The sequence below is a fragment of the Staurois parvus genome, unplaced genomic scaffold (assembly GCF_062004578.1).
Source record: "Staurois parvus isolate SC_StPar_1 unplaced genomic scaffold, SC_StPar_1.0 ptg000023l, whole genome shotgun sequence".
Classification (NCBI taxonomy): Eukaryota; Metazoa; Chordata; class Amphibia; order Anura; family Ranidae; genus Staurois; species Staurois parvus.
Window position 1 is genome coordinate 3,751,130 of NW_028317819.1, and position 16,675 is coordinate 3,767,804.

Below are 16,675 nucleotides of genomic sequence, written 5' to 3' on the forward strand. Positions count from 1 at the left end.
TTTTCCCTTCGGGTTCTCAAGGCTGTGTTTGTGCTGTTTTTGATAGTTTTGTCCTTGTAACCTTTCTTATGGAAGAAGTCTGCTAGTGTCCTGAGATGTGTATCTCTGTCTCTTGGGTCAGAACATATTCGGTGGTATCTAATGACCTGACTGTGTATGATGGCACGTTTCGTGTGTTGGGGGTGGAAGCTAGAACTGTGGAGGTAGTTGCATCTGTCAGTGGGTTTCCTGTATATTGAGGTGTGAAGCGTATCATCCCTGATGTATACTGTGGTGTCTGGGAAGTGCAGCTAATCCATCCTTGTGAGGGATATTACTATACAGGGATACTACATCCACAGTCACTAGAAGTGTATTAGATGGTAATTGCTGTATGTTGTTGATCTTGTTCAGAAAGTCAGTTGTGTCTTGCAGGAAACTAGCAGTATTCATGACTAACGGTTTTAACTTTTTTTTCTACAAAGCCTGAGATTTGTTCGGTGAGTGTATTCATACCTGTTATGATGGGTCTGCCTGGATTTCCTGGCTTTTGGATTTTGGGCAGCATGTAGAAGTCCCCGATTTCTGGATGATCAGGAATCGCATTTATAAGTTCTGAATGTAGGTGGGCTGGAAGTGTTTTAATGAGACCTTTTAATTGCTTTGTAAAGTCCTGGGTCGGATCATAATCCAGTTTCTTATAGAAGATGGCATTTTCCCCTTACAACCCTTACAAGAAGCTTATATTTAGACATCAGAGGCATTGCTGGTCTCCCAGGAAATATGCTGACAGTGTGACTTCTTTCAACCAGGAATTAAAGGAGAGGTACAGGAAAAGTTTTTTTGAAGTCTGCTGTCGGCTGACGTCACTCAGTCGGTCCAGGCTGGGGAAAGATTCACCCCACCGGATTGCTGATAGCCTGAGTCAGCTGCTCCCTCCCCCTGAGTGAGTTCTCTACTCAGAGTGAAGAGGAAAACTCAGCGATCAGTGGTCATGTGATCGCTGATTTCTCACCCTTCGAGCCGGCGGGGGACAGATGCAGCATTGGGCCGTTGCTGCATCCACGCTGGTAAGTATAAATAGGGTGGAGGGAAAGTCCTACTTCTCTTTTAATATACATGTATAATATACTGTATATAGCAGGGGTATTGAATTAAAATTCAAGGAGGTCCAGTCACTAAAATTTTTATCTCGCTGAGGTCCGAATAGGGTGTGCCCATCAGCTTGCCCCCTTACATTACGTGTCGCCATCAGAGTGCAACTTTACATCAAGTATTCCCATCACCCCTATGCCCCTTAAGATAAAATGTGCCCTTCTGAGTATCCCTTAACATAAAATGTACCCATCAAAGTGCCCCTTAATATAAATGTGCCCATCAGAGTATCCCTTTACGTAAAATAAGAGGCATGCTGTTGGGCACATTTTATGTTAAGGGACACTCTGATGGGTACATTGTATGCTAAGGGGCACTCTGATGGGTACATTGTATGCTAAGGGGCACTCTGATGGGCACATTCTATGTTGTACCTATCAGAGTGCACCTTAACATACAGTCAGGTCCATAAATATTGGGACATCGACACAATTCTAACATTTTTGGCTCTATACACCACCACAATGGATTTGAAATGAAACCAACAATATGTGCTTTAACTGCAGACTGTCAGCTTTAATTTGAGGGTATTTACATCAAAATCAGGTGAACGGTGTAGGAATTACAACAGTTTGCATATGTGCCTCCCACTTGTTAAGGGACCAAAAGTAATGGGACAGAATAATAATCATAAATCAAACTTTCACTTTTTAATACTTGGTTGCAAATTCTTTGCAGTCAATTACAGCCTGAAGTGTGGAACGCATAGACATCACCAGACGCTGGGTTTCATCCCTGGTGATGCTCTGCCAGGCCTCTACTGCAACTGTCTTCAGTTCCTGCTTGTTCTTGGGGCATTTTCCCTTCAGTTTTGTCTTCAGCAAGTGAAATGCATGCTCAATCGGATTCAGGTCAGGTGATTGACTTGGCCATTGCATAACATTCCACTTCTTTCCCTTAAACTCTTTGGTTGCTTTTGCAGTATGCTTTGGGTCATTGTCCATCTGCACTGTGAAGTAGTGTCCAATGAGTTCTGAAGCATTTGGCTGAATATGAGCAGATAATATTGCCCAAAACACTTCAGAATTCATCCTGCTGCTTTTGTCAGCAGTCACATCATCAATAAATACAAGAGAACCAGTTCCATTGGTAGCCATACATGCCCACGCCATGACACTACCACCACCATGCTTCACTGATGAGGTGGTATGCTTAGGATCATGAGCAGTTCCTTTCCTTCTCCATACTCTTCTCTTCCCATCACTCTGGTACAAGTTGATCTTGGTCTCATCTGTCCATAGGATGTTGTTCCAGAACTGTGAAGGCTTTTTTAGATGTCTTTTGGCAAACTCTAATCTGGCCTTCCTGTTTTTGAGGCTCACCAATGGTTTACATCTTGTGGTGAACCCTCTGTATTCACTCTGGTGAAGTCTTCTCTTGATTGTTGACTTTGACACACATACACCTACCTCCTGGAGAGTGTTCTTGATCTGGCCAACTGTTGTGAAGGGTGTTTTCTTCACCAGGGAAAGAATTCTACTACAGTTGTTTTCCGTGGTCTTCCGGGTCTTTTGGTGTTGCTGAGCTCACCGGTGCGTTCCTTCTTTTTAAGAATGTTCCAAACAGTTGTTTTGGCCACGCCTAATGTTTTTGCTATCTCTCTGATGGGTTTGTTTTGTTTTTTCAGCCTAATGATGGCTTGCTTCACTGATAGTGACAGCTCTTTGGATCTCATCTTGAGAGTCGACAGCAACAGATTCCAAATGCAAATAGCACACTTGAAACAAACTCTGGACCTTTTATCTGTTCATTGTAATTGGGATAATGAGGGAATAACACACACCTGGCCATGGAACAGCTGAGAAGCCAATTGTCCCATTACTTTTGGTCCCTTAACAAGTGGGAGGCACATATGCAAACTGTTGTAATTCCTACACCGTTCACCTGATTTTGATGTAAATACCCTCAAATTAAAGCTGACAGTCTGCAGTTAAAGCACATATTGTTGGTTTCATTTCAAATCCATTGTGGTGGTGTATAGAGCCAAAAATGTTAGAATTGTGTCCATGTCCCAATATTTATGGACCTGACTGTATTGTGCCCATCAGCATGACCCTTTAACATTAAATGTGCTCATCAGAATGCCCCTGTAAGACCACATTCTACCTTGAGAGCAGACAGGAGCTTGCCGGGATCCTTGCTGAAGGATCAGCTGCGCGCTCGTGGACAGGCAGAGAGCTGGAGAGACAGTGAGCTGCAAGGGGCAGGGTGCACATGTGATCTCATCGGTTGCCGTGACGACCACCCTGCTGAGCGGTGAATCTGTCATTCCGGGCTGGTGGTCCAGAAGGGAGCACTGCTTGGGCTGTTCTTGGACCGAGGTCCGCCATTTAGTGACCACTGGTATATAGTATTATTACACATTTAAATATAATCAAATATTTTGTTACAGACATTGCATTTCTTTTCATACAGAAGCCATGTCGTCAGAAGAATGGAAACCTACAGAGGAGGTCTCTACGTCCTCCAAGCTGATAAAGAAGTCCAAAGAATCACCATTTGTTCCTATAGGTAACATACTACTTGGGCTTTGTCTGCAGTTAATCAGTTGTCAGTGCAGGTCATAGCTTTGGCAGTAATATGCAGATTTATGTTGCAGCAACAACCTGATGAAAGTGCAGTTATGGTTGTCTTCCTGTGTATCCAGGGGCAGGTTAACTTAACAGTAAAACGCTATGCATTTTTATTGTAAATGTCCAAATTAAAGGGAATGTAGCATTTTCACACATTTATTCTTTGTTTATATATTCTATAAAACATACCTCCCAACTCTTGAACTGAAAGTTTATGTAATCCCTCACCTTGTAAAGCAACCCATTCTATTTAAAATAGAAATGAAAGGCAACACATTTGTGTATACACATAAAAACATTTATCAATACCATTTTTTACCTTTTTTATAAGTGATCACATACCCTCTGTTCTCCACTGCCTAGAGAGGTGAGGGTGGAGAAACAACAACATACTGATCTTCCCAGTGAATGGCTGTGCAGAAGTCTGATCATTGTAGGAGAGCACACTGAGTTCCCAAGACAGCCAGAAAACTGACCACACTTTGCTCTCATGTGTAGTGTAGTCAGTTTTTATTAGGAAAGCAGGAACACCAGGGATTTCACACAAAGGAAGCAATGCAAAGATAACAGGATACTTTTTCATACAAGTATATGGTGCAGCAGGCACACATCAGGATTATGAAATGTTGGGTTTACATATTCTTTAACAAAGAGGTGCCATTTTTAAAGGGACAAAATGTGGTGTATGTAGCGAAACGTAGGGGTGCTTAGCAAAAGTTTGTGTTGCCATATGGATGTAGTCTACAGATATTCCTGCGGCAGCTTTGATAATAATCCCACCTAGCACTGGAAGAGTTATAATAAGGACAGAAAAAACATCCAAGAAGGTATTGTTCATTAATAAAAATATTGATGTATTTGCTTAGCTAGCTAAAACCTTTAGTGCAGTCTGTTTATAGGGTGCAACCCAAAAGCTCTGAGAATACAGTGATAAACACCAACAAATGTACAATATAGGGTCCATCACGCAGCACTCACAAATGCGTAACGCACAGAGTGCGGGAGTAAGGAATATGTAACACACATAGAGACTCCCTCCCTCTCTACCAATAACAACCCCTTTTCCCAGTACAGACCCTCTTCACTTCCACCAGTACAGACCCCCCCTCCTGTACAGACCTCCCTCTTCCGGTAGTACAGAATCCACTTCCAGTACAGCGCCTTCCCTCTTCACCAGTACATAATCCTTCTCCAGTACAAAACTCTCCCCTCCAGTACAGACCCCCTCCATCTTCAGTACAAAGATCTCCCCTCCAGTACAAACCTCCACTCTCTAGTACATACCCCTTCCCTCCACATCCAGTACAGAGCTTCCCTCCAGTACAGACACCCCCCCCTTCTTCCCTGCAGTACAACTATCCCCTTCCAGTACAGCCCCCCTCACTTTTCACCAGTACATAATCCCACTGCAGTACAGAGGTCCCCCTCCAGTATAAACACCCCTCTCTCTTCAGTACAAACTTCCACTCTCTAGTACATACCCCTTCCCTCCACATCCAGTACAGACCCCCCCTCCCGTACAGAGCTCCCCTCCAGTACAGACCCCCCCCCTCTCCCCCGCAGTACAACTATCCCCTTCCAGTACAGCCCCCCTCCCTTTTCACCAGTACATAATCCCACTCCAGTATAGACACCCCTCTGTTCAGTACAAAGCTCTCCCCTCCAGTACAAACATCCTCCCTCCAGTACAGACTCCCTCCCTCCCCATCCAGTACACAGCTCTCCCTCCAGTACAGGCCCCTTCCCCATTTTCACCACAGTGGAATGAAGAAATGCCGTGGCAGCAGGAAGTCCTTCCCTTGGCAAGAATTAGGAGGAGCTTCCCTCAGCTGAACTCAACCCTTGTACATGGAACAGTGGGAGTAGGGTCAAAATGTTGGACAGTGGCGGGACTGTTGTGCATTTTGTCTATGATCTGCATTGGCTAATGCAAACAAAGCATTGTTTTAAAACAGTGCTGCAGTAAACCACATCCACCCCTGAGCTGTTTAAAAACACACAGCAATAGTGAAATGGTTAAGGTTAGACTTAAGTCCTAAATAAATTGGTTAAGTGTTGGGGAAAGCTAAGGGATCACTTGAGGAGTTTGATCATGTTTTACACACCGGTCACATCAAGTGAAGTCGCACAGTTTCAAAGTCGGGTGAGATGCCGATTTCAGGTGCGATTTGCAAGACATCTGACACAGATGTCTATGCAAATTGCACCAAAAGTAGTGCCTGTACTATTTTAGAAGTTGGTGCGGCTCTGACCAAGTCGGATTTCTAATTGTGGACAATAGGGTGCAACTTGGCATATGATTTGCAAGTTGCATAGCATGCAAATCACTTGCCAAGTCGCACCCGATGTGACGGGGGTGTTAGAGTCAGAAGTTGGAAGGTACTTTATTGCTAGAGACAATTTTAGCTTAGTGACTGCTAGATAAAGTTTATGGTGTATTTATTAAAAAATTGCAGATTTATTTATCCTACGAAACTGCATATATTGTACACTCATTCTGTGCGATTACCCACAAAATCAAATGTTACAAGGATATCTTCTCTCCAGGTCAGATGTTCTTCATTTATAGCATTTAATAGGAAAACTGTATATTTACAATGGTTAACTACACAACAAATGGCAACCATCCCAACCTATAACCAGCCTTAGCAGTAAGGTGCACATGGAAGGTCAATGCACATTGCAAACAAAGGATTTCCCCGCAACACTTACCAGCTAGCCTGTGAAAACAACCAATTTGACCCTGTCTAACAGTTTGCGTTAAAAACGTGGTTTTGCTTGCACACATTTGCAAATATATGCATAATCCACAGTCTCACATCAAGGGTCCTCTGTATACTGTGGACCTAATTAAAATTTCCAGAGCCTCCATAGTAGGAGCACATATTTCAATGGATAGGTTAAGGGCAGGAGTGCCTGGAGGAGCCCAACCTTCCTTTAAAGGTACAGGAAAGCACATGATGCCCAGCTGTACCAAAATGACAGCAAAGGCATCCAGTGTGTCCCTGCATCCAAATAAGCCAACTACACTAAAAATGGCAACCTTCCCAACCTATAACCAGCCTTAGTAGTAAGGTGCATATGGAAGGGCAATGCACATCGCAAGCAAACAAAGGTTGTCAGCTCCATCTAGTGGCCATAATGCGGTATTTTCCTGATTCACACTATTCATCTGAAAGAATAACATTTGACCTGGAGAGAAAATAGCCTTGTAACATCTGATATTGCCAGCATTCGCACAGAATAAATGTACGTGCAGTTTTGCAGGACGAATAGCTCTGCCATTTTTTTTTTTAAATGCACCCCTTAGTGTTTCTAAGTTAGTTTCAATAGGAAAAAAAATCCATTCCAAATACTATACAGGTTGGTGGTGCTGAAAACGAACAAACTACAGCTGTTACTTTTTTTTATTATTAGCCCGAAAGCTCTTTTCTCTCTGTGTCCCTCTGAACTGGTGTGTCCTCATTCCTGTTCTTGCTTCAGGGTCAAACCCCACATACCGGCCACCATTGATAAATGAGAACACCCTTTATTGTCCACTGAGACATTCTGATTGGACAGGGTGGTAATATTGGTGTGGAGCTTAACGCAAATGTATTGATTCTAAAGAGGATCTGCAGCTGTAGCTGCTGACTTTTATTAAAAGGACTCTTATCAGTTCAAGGATCCAGCACCATCCTCACCTGGTTCTGGCTCTTTGCTGGTTTTTGAGTCCCCAGCACCGGCATGTTTACTGTGGGAAGCCGGCTGTTACTCTTACAGCTTCACAACTGGCTGCCCACTGTGAATGGTCTTGCAGCCTCTTGAGACCTGTGAGGTGTCACAAGAGGTTGTGTCCGGGAGGGGGTGGGAGAGAAATTAGGTGATTCCAGTGTTCCAGAGGATATTAAGTGAACCTTTTGTCAAGGTCCTACCTTTTCCCCGAGGTTATGTTACTCCATGTGCTGGCATCCATCTTGGATTCTGCTGTGCATGATGGGAATCCTTTTATGCCTTCAGGTTTCTGTGGTCCATCCCCCAGAGGGGCGTGGCTGATGACATATAAGCCTGTGGCCCGCACATGCTCTTTGCACTTGTGTCTTGTGTCTTTGTGTTGCTATTACTCTGTTCTGACTCTCGTGTCTCTCCTGGTATCTGATTTGGCTTGTGACTTGACTATTCTTTGTATTCTTCTTTGATCTGACCCTCTGTTGCTGAACCCGGCTCGTGACCTGTGATTCTCGTCTGCTGTCCTGTACTGTTTTGTCCTGTTGTTGTTGACCCCGGCTTGTCTGACTACTCTTTTGTGTCTTCCACCAGCTACACGCCATTGGCGGCGGCCATTACCGCAGCTGAGGTGTCTCGGGGGCCGCGACCTGGTTCCTGGCTGCGTCAAGTCCATCCCCACCATCAGGGGCCCTGGTGAAGGGCAGCCTGGGACTTAGACTCCGCGCCCTGAGGGACTTCGGTCTGTGGGTGGTGGTTGTCGTCAGCCAGTGCGTTACATTGTTAGGCCTGCCTGTCCGTTCCTCAGCTCCTGCCCTGACACCTTTCCCTTTAGGATGAAATTCCACTTTAAAGTCAAGAAAGTCTGTACTTTTAGTATGAGTGAACAGAAAAAGATTTAGGCTAATGTCCTTGTATAGAGACCCATAAATAGAGGACCTTGCCAACAGTTGGATGTTCCATTCTGCATCCCATCAGCTATTCCTGATGTTTACCATCTATTCTCTTACACAGAAAAGGAATGATTTACAACAACTTAATTACAACAGTAATTGATGTGATTTCATACATTCAGTAAAGCTTTCATCTCCAACACACGCTAATAGCCTGCTCTCTGTGATCATTCTTCCTTAGGAAACTTTAATATCGGACAAATCTAATCAGCATGCAGGACAGCCAGCCTGGAAAATGACACTGACATCATCATATGTGAACAGACTTGTTAAAGACCCAGAAAAATTGATTTTTTAATTGCAGGCGCCACTTTTCCCTTGTAGGGCAGATCTGCAAAATGCAAACAACCTAACATACATGTCACTGAAATATGCTTTTATTATTGCACAGTTACATAATTAGGTTGAAAAAAACACACAAGTCCATCTATTTCAACCAACAGAAAAAAAGAAAACCTCCATATACACAATCCTATGCCCACAGTTGATCCAGAGAAAAACAAAAAAAACCCCAATTAAGCATGATCCAATTTGCTCCAGTGGGGGAAAAAATTCCTTCCTGATCTTCCAAGACCATCGATATTCCCTGGATTAACAGTCTCTGGTGTTATTACCTATACATGTAATATCCAGTTATATTTTATGCAGTTAGGAATGTATTCAGCTCTTTTACAAAAAATAAAAAAATAAAAATCAACTGAGCTGGCCAGAACTAATTCTTGAGGGACGGAGTCTATTCCACATTTTCACAGCTGTTACTGTGAAGAAACCTTTCTGTATGTGGAGGTTAATTCTCATTTCCTACAGATGTGTGACTGCCCCCTTGTCCTCTGTGATGACCTTGAAGTGAATAACTCTACACCAAGTTCACTCTATGGACCACCTATATATTTACACATGGTGATCTAATTAATACATGACTTAAAATTCAGTTCCTCTAATCGTTCCTCATAGCTGAGCTCCTCCATGCCTCTTATCAGTTTGGTTGCCCTTCTAGTAATATTATTTTTGTGAATTGGTGCCCAAAACTGAACTGCGTATTCTAGATGTGCTCTTACTAATGATTTGTACAGGGGTAAAATGATGTCTGTCTCTCTGCGGTCTATACCTCTTTTAATACAAGAAAGGATTTTGCTTGCTTCGGAAACTGTAGCTTGGCATTGCAAGCTATTATTAAAGCTAAAATTTAGCTAAAAACAAAATAAAACCTCTTTTACATGTTCAGTCACATCACTTACCTGTAATGAATTATATCCCAAGAGCTGGATTCGGCAAAAATCTTCACTGCAGGGGATGCCAGTCCTCTTCCTGGTTCTGAACTTCTGGTGCTGCAGTAGTTAACTTCACATCTTCAGACAGAATAGCAGTAAGGATGGTCCAGTGGTGACATACCCCTTCTTCTTTCTCCTCCATTGAGAAGTTATTTTTTTGTTTACACTGCCTGTAGTACGATCTGTGAATGGGGAGGGGAATCCTGTTTATTGATTACAGTCTCCTCCATTCACAGATTGTGTTACAAGCAGCATAATCAATTAAAGAACTATCCATTACTCCACATCAGATTATCTGTACTGCTCTTCTGTCTGAAGACTCAAAGCGGTAAACCATCACAGTGCCGGGGCAAAGACAAGAAGAGGACAGGTATCCCTGCTATGAAGATTTTTCCAGGATCCAGCTGCCTGCACAAGATGGGACATACAGTACTTCATTACAGGTATGCAATGTGACTAAAGCAGTAGGGAACTTGTTTTTTTCGTTAAACTTCAGCTATATGTATATAATCTACCACAACACCCAGATTCTTCTCGACAATTGACTCCCCCAGTTGTACTCCTGCTAGAATGTATGATGCTAGTGCATAACTTTACTTCCCCCCAAGTGCTTAACTTTTACATAAATCTTATTTGTCACATAGTTGCCCAATCAAACTGCTTGCAAGTTGGAGATATCCTGTAGGTACCTTATTCCACTACATAGCTTGGTGTCATCTGAAAACACTGGCTTGGTACTTTTAACACCAAACATTATATAATATATAAATAGGTTAAAAAATAAGGGTCCCGACACTGAACCTTGGGGTACACCACTACTAACCGTAGTCCAGCCAAGAGCCAAAAGCCAGCAGGTTTTTCTCAGTCGGCTAGAGGTGGTGGGCAGGACCAGGGTGTGGCCAGCTCTTTCCCTCCATGCAAACATGGTTGCTATTGCTGATCCAGCAGGTGTCAGTTATGGCTGCAATCTTTCTTGGTCTACCTGACCTTAGCTTGGTATCAAGAGATCCTTGAACTTTCTACTTCTTAATAGGTGATTTAACAGTACTGATTGGCATATTCAAGGCTTTGGACATCTTTATGTCCTTTTCCATCTTTATAAAGTTCCATTACCTTATTACGCAGGACGTTTGACAGTTCTTTTCTGATCCCCATGGCTCAGTATCTAGCCTAGTCAGTGCTTCCACATAAGAGCTAACAAACTGATTGACTATTTATACACTGACACTAATTGCAACTTAAAAAGCCACAGATGTGGGACATTAACCTCTTATTGGCATTTTAATCCATGTGTGTCACCTCTGTACCAAGGCCAAACATTCCAGGGTATGTAAACTTTTGATCATGGCCATTTGGGTGATTTCTGTTATAGTTATGATTTAAAAAGGAGCCAAACAACTATTTGATAATAAATGGCTTCATATGATCATCATCCTTCAATAAAAGAGATTTTTTTGGAATGATCAGTCATATTTTCAATATCAATGCCAAAATTTCACAATTTCTGCCAGGGTATAAAGACTTTTGAGCACAACTGTATGTATATAAACACGGTTAGGTCCATATATATTTGATCACAGGCACAATTTTTAGTTTTTTTCAGGTATTTGCCAAAACATATTCAAGCTATAGTTCTATAATGGATATGGGCTGAAAGTGCACACTATCAGGTTTAATTTGAGGGTATGTACATCCAAATTGGAGGAAGGGTTTAGGAATTACAGCTCTTAAGAATAGCCATCCCCCCTTTTGCAAGGGACCAAAAGTAATTGGACAAATGAATATAATCATAAATAATATGTTCGTTTTTAATATTTTGTTGAGAATTCTTTACTGGCAATGACTGCCTGAAGTCTGGAACCCATGGACATTACCAAAGACTGGGTTTCCTCCTTTCTGATGCTTTGCCAGGCTCTAACTACAGCTGTCTTCAGTTGTTCTTTGTTTGTGGGTCTTTCTGCCTTTAGTTTTGCTTTCAGCAAGTGAAATGCATGCTCAATTGGGTTGAGATCAGATGATTGACTCGGCCATTGCAGAATATTCCACTTCTTTTCCTTCAAAAGCTCCTGGGTTGCTTTTGCAGTGTGTTTTGGATCATTGCCCATCTGTACTGTGAAGCGCCGTCCAATCAACTTTACTGAATTTGGCTGAATCTGGCCTGACCGTATGTATCTCTAAACACTGCAGAATTCATCCGGCTGATTCTGTCACATGCATGCCCATTCCATCACACAGCCTCCACCATGTTTTACAGATGACGTTGTGTGCTTTGGATCATGAGCTGTTCCAAGCCTTCTCCACACTTTTTTCTTCCCGTCATTCTGGTGCAGATTAATCTTAGTTTCATCCGTCCAAAGAATTCTTTTCCAGAGCTGGTCTGGCTTTTTTAGATGTTTTTGGCAAAGTCTAATCTGGCTTTTCTATTCTTCAGGCTTATGGATTGTTTGCACCTTGTGGTGAACCCTCTGTGTTTGCTCTCGTGAAGTCTTCTCTTGATTGTAGACTTTGACAATGATATGCCCACCTCCTGGAGAGTGTCCTTCACTTGTCTGGATGTTGTGAATGGGTTTTTCTTTACCATAGAGAGGATCCTGTGATCATCCACCACTGTTGTCTTCCATGGACGTCCATGCCTTTTTATGTTGCTGAGCTCACCAGTGCATTCTTCTTTCCTCAGAATGTACCAAACTGTTGATTTGGCCACTCCTAATGTTGCTGCTATCTCTCTGATGGATTTGTTTTTGAAGCCTTACGATGGCCTGTTTCACTTGCATGGACAGCTCCATTGAACGCATGATGTAGGTTCACAGCAATAGATTCCAAATGCAAATACCACACTTAGAATCAACTCAAGACCTTTTACCTGCTTAATTGATGAAGAAATAACAGAGGAGCCCATACCCATGAAACAGCTTTTGATTCTGTTGTCCAATTACTTTTGGTCCCTTAAAAACGGGGGATGGCTACAGTTAAGAGCTGTAATTCCTAAACCCTTCTTCCCAATTTGGTTGTGCATACCCTCAAATTAAACCTGAGAGTGTGCACTTTCAGCCCATATTATATTATTATTATATAGGATTTATATAGTGCCAATAATTTGCTCAGTGCTTTACAATATAACAGGAGACAATACAGTTCAATACAAGAGGGATAGGAGGGCCTTGCTCCTTGGAGCAAAATAATAGCAGTGTGTTGAAAAAAAGTGAATAAAGCTCAAAATCCTTCTAATATCTTTTATTTCCATACACACAAATGCATTGGGAACACTACACATTCTATTCCAAATCAAAACATGAAGAAAAATATCTCAAATTTGTGTTGTTCCTCTAAAAAATTTGAAGAAAAGTGATTAGACTGTTCAAAAAAATAGCAGTGTTTTGTATTCTTCTTTACAAACTCAAACATTCACTATATAAACTGAAAAATGTTTGAAGATTTTGCTTTCCTTTGAATCATTAATGAATATTTAGTTGTATAAGCACTGTTTCTGAGAACTGCTGTACATCTGTGTTGCATGGAGTCAACCAACTTCTGGCACCTGTGAACAGGTATTCCAGCCCAGGATGATTGGACTACATTCCACAGTTCTTCTCTATTTCTTGGTTTTGCCTCAGAAACTGCATTTTTGATGTCACCCCACAAGTTTTCTATTGGATTAAGATCCGGGGATTGGGCTGGCCACTCCATAACGTCAATCTTGTTGGTCTGGAACCAAGATGTTGCACGTTTACTGGTGTGTTTGGGGTCGTTGTCTTGTTGGAACACCCATTTCAAGGGTATTTCCTCTTCAGCATAAGGCAGCATGACCTCTTCAAGTATTCTGATGTATTCAAACTGATCCATGATCCCTGGTATGCGATAAATAGGCCCAACACCGAAGTATGAGAAACATCCCCATATCATGATGCTTGTGCAACCATGCTTCACTGTCTTCACAGTGTACTGTGGCTTGAATTTAGTGTTTGGGGGTCGTCTGACAAACTGTCTCCGGCCACTAGACCCAAAAAGAACAATCTTACTTTCATCAGTCCACAAAATGTTGCGCCATTTCTCTTTAGGCCAGTCAATGTGCTCTTTGGCAAATTGTAACCTCTTCAGCACGTCTTTTTTTCAACAGTGGGACTTTGCGGGGGCTTCTTGCAGATAGCTTGGCTTCACATAGGCGTCTTCTAATTGTAACAGTACTCACAGGTAACTTTACACCTTCTTTGATCTTCCTGGAGCTGACTGTTGGCTGAGTCCTTGCCATTTTGGCTATTCTATCCATTCAAATGGTATTTTTTCGCTTTCTTCCACGTCTTTCAGGTTTTGGTTGACATTTTAAAGCATTTGCGATCATTTTAGCTGAGCAGCCTATCATTTTCTGCACCACTTTTATATGTTTTCCCCTCTCCAATCAACTTTTTAATCAAGGTACGCTGTTCTTCTGAACAATGTCTGGAATGACCCATTTTCCTCAGAATGTCAGAGAGAAATGCACTGTAGCCAGCATGTACAACATTTGCTGCCTTCCTTCCTTAAATAAGGGCAATAATTGCCACCTGTTTTTCAAAGAATGAATGACCTCACTAATAGAACTCCACACTGCTATTATTTTGAACATGCCCCTTTCCATTAGTGATCCAATTACACAGAATCAGCAGCATGCATGTCATGACTGTTGGGTCTGTTGGATTTCTATTACTCTACTACACCTGCTAGTAAATTATTTGCCATGTAGAAATATCATTTCTACCAAAAACAGTGATTGATCAGGTTAGTGATGTCTGACTGCTATTATTTTGAACACAACTGTAACTATAGCTTGAATGTGTCTTGGTCAATAACTGAATAAACTAAAATTGTGTCTGTCCAAATATATATGGACCTGTGTGTGTATTAAAATATTAAAGGAACAATTTGAGAACACATCAGATCTCAATGGGAAAAAGTATCATGCTGGATATCTATACTGATATGGACTGGGTAATTTGTTAGGAACGTAAGGATGCCCCATCGTTTGATGGAAAATAAAGTTATCAACCTACAGAGGACTGAATTCAAAGACACCCTGAAAATCAAAAGTGAAAAAATTATGCAGCAGGCTAGTCCATTTTGCTGAAATTTCATTGCAGCAACTCAAAATGGTACTCAGTAGTTTGTATGGCACGTGCTTGTATGCATGCCTGACAACATCGGGGTATGCTTCTAATGAAATGACAGATGGTGTCCTGGGGTATTTCAGGCGAGCGTGGGGTCCATTCAGTGGTATCAATTCCTTCATCCTCCAGGAACTGCCTGCATACTCTCACCACATGAGGCCTGGCAATGTTGTGCACCAGGAGGAACCCAGGACCCACTGCACCAGCGTAGGGTCTGACAATGGGTCCAAGGATTTAATGCCGATACCTAATGGCAGTCAGGGTGCCATTGTCTAGCCTGTAGAGGTCTGTGCATCCCTCCATGGATATGCTTCCCCAGACCATCACTGATCCACCACCAAAATGGTCATGCTAAATGATGTTACAGGCAGCATAACGTTCTCCAGACCTTTTTACATCTGTCACATGTGCTCAGGGTGAACCTGCTGTCATCTGTAAAAAGCACAGTGCACCAGTGGTGGACTTGCCAATTTTGGTGTTCAATGGCAAACGCCAATCAATCTCTATGGTGCCGGGCAGTGAGCACAGGGCCCACTAGAGGATGTTGGGCTCTCAGGCCACCCTCCACGAAGTCTGTTTGTGATTGTTTGGTCAGAGACGTTCACACCAGTGGCCTGCTGGAGGTCATTTTGTAGGGCTCTGGCAGTGCTCATCCCGCTCCTCCTTGCACAAAGGAGCAGATACGGGTCCTACCGATGGGTTAAGGACCTTCTACAGCACTGTCTAGCTCTCCTAGAGTAATTGCCTGTCTCCTGGAATCTCCTCCATGCTCTTGAGACTATGCTGGGAGACACTGCAAACTTTCTGGCAATGGCAAGTATTGATGTGCCATCCTGGAAGAGTTGGACTGCCTGTGCAACCTCTGTAGGGTCCAGGTATCGCCTCATGCTACCAGTAGTGACACTGACCCTAGCCAAATGTCTGTGGCCTCCACCTGTAAAACCATTCCTGTTTTGGGGGTTGTCTCATTGTTGCCCATCTAGTGTACCTTTTTGTTAATTTCATTAACGCCAAAGCAGCTGAAACTGGTGGTGTGCACGGCTTCTGATGCTTTGCATTGCACTTGGTGCTGTAAGGCTTGGATGCAGCTGCTCGGCCATTGAATCCCATTCCATGAAGCTCTCTACACACTGTTGTGCTAATCTGAAGGCCACATGAAGTTTGGAGGTCTTTAGCTATTGACTCTGCAGACAGTTGGCGACTTCTGCGCACTGTGGGCTTCAGTATTTGCTGACCCCTCTCTGTCATGTTACGTGGCCTATCACTTCGTGGCTGAGTTGCTGTTGTTCCCAGTTTCTTCCACTTTGTTATAATACCACTAACAGGTGACTGTGGAATATTTAGTAGCAAGGAAATGTCACATATGGACTTATTGCACAGGTGGCAACCTATCGCGGTATTACGCTTGAAATCACTGAGCTCCTGAGAGCGACCCATTCTTTCACAAATGTCTATAGAAGCAGTCTGCATGCCTAGGTGCTTGATTTTATACACCTGTGGCCATGGAGGTGATTGGAACACCTGAATCCAATGATTTGTTGGGGTGTCATAATACTTTTGGCAATATAGAGTGAGTGTGTGTATATTATATTCTATAATATAACCTCATGCAGCATATTACAGAAAGGGCAGGTGAGGACACTGGACTGGGACTACAATATATTGTACTGAATGCCATCGCTGTTGATTGTATTAAAATAGCTTTGCTATCTGTATAGGAGCTGGTTTCAGTCTACCCACCACGTGACATCAAGTTATCATAGGAACTGTTAGTGACTGCTGAGTGACAACAGATTACAAAATGTGTAGCCAGAAGCATTATCAGAATGATATGAATTTATTTCAGGTCTATGTGAAGAACCACTTGACATAAATATTTAGTGCAAAAAGGTGAACTG

General features: G+C 42.6%; 1 protein-coding gene across 1 annotated transcript in view; it reads left to right on the forward strand.

Annotated features, from left to right (window-relative positions):
- The window catches only part of HIGD1C (HIG1 hypoxia inducible domain family member 1C), a 37,782-nt gene that overhangs the window by 13,572 nt on the left and 7,535 nt on the right, over window positions 1-16,675 (forward strand). The window contains exon 2 of the mRNA XM_089692817.1: window positions 3,550-3,645. Coding sequence (XP_089548943.1) covers window positions 3,555-3,645 — 91 coding nt within the window. The 5' untranslated portion in view covers window positions 3,550-3,554. The remainder of the gene's footprint in view (window positions 1-3,549; window positions 3,646-16,675) is intronic.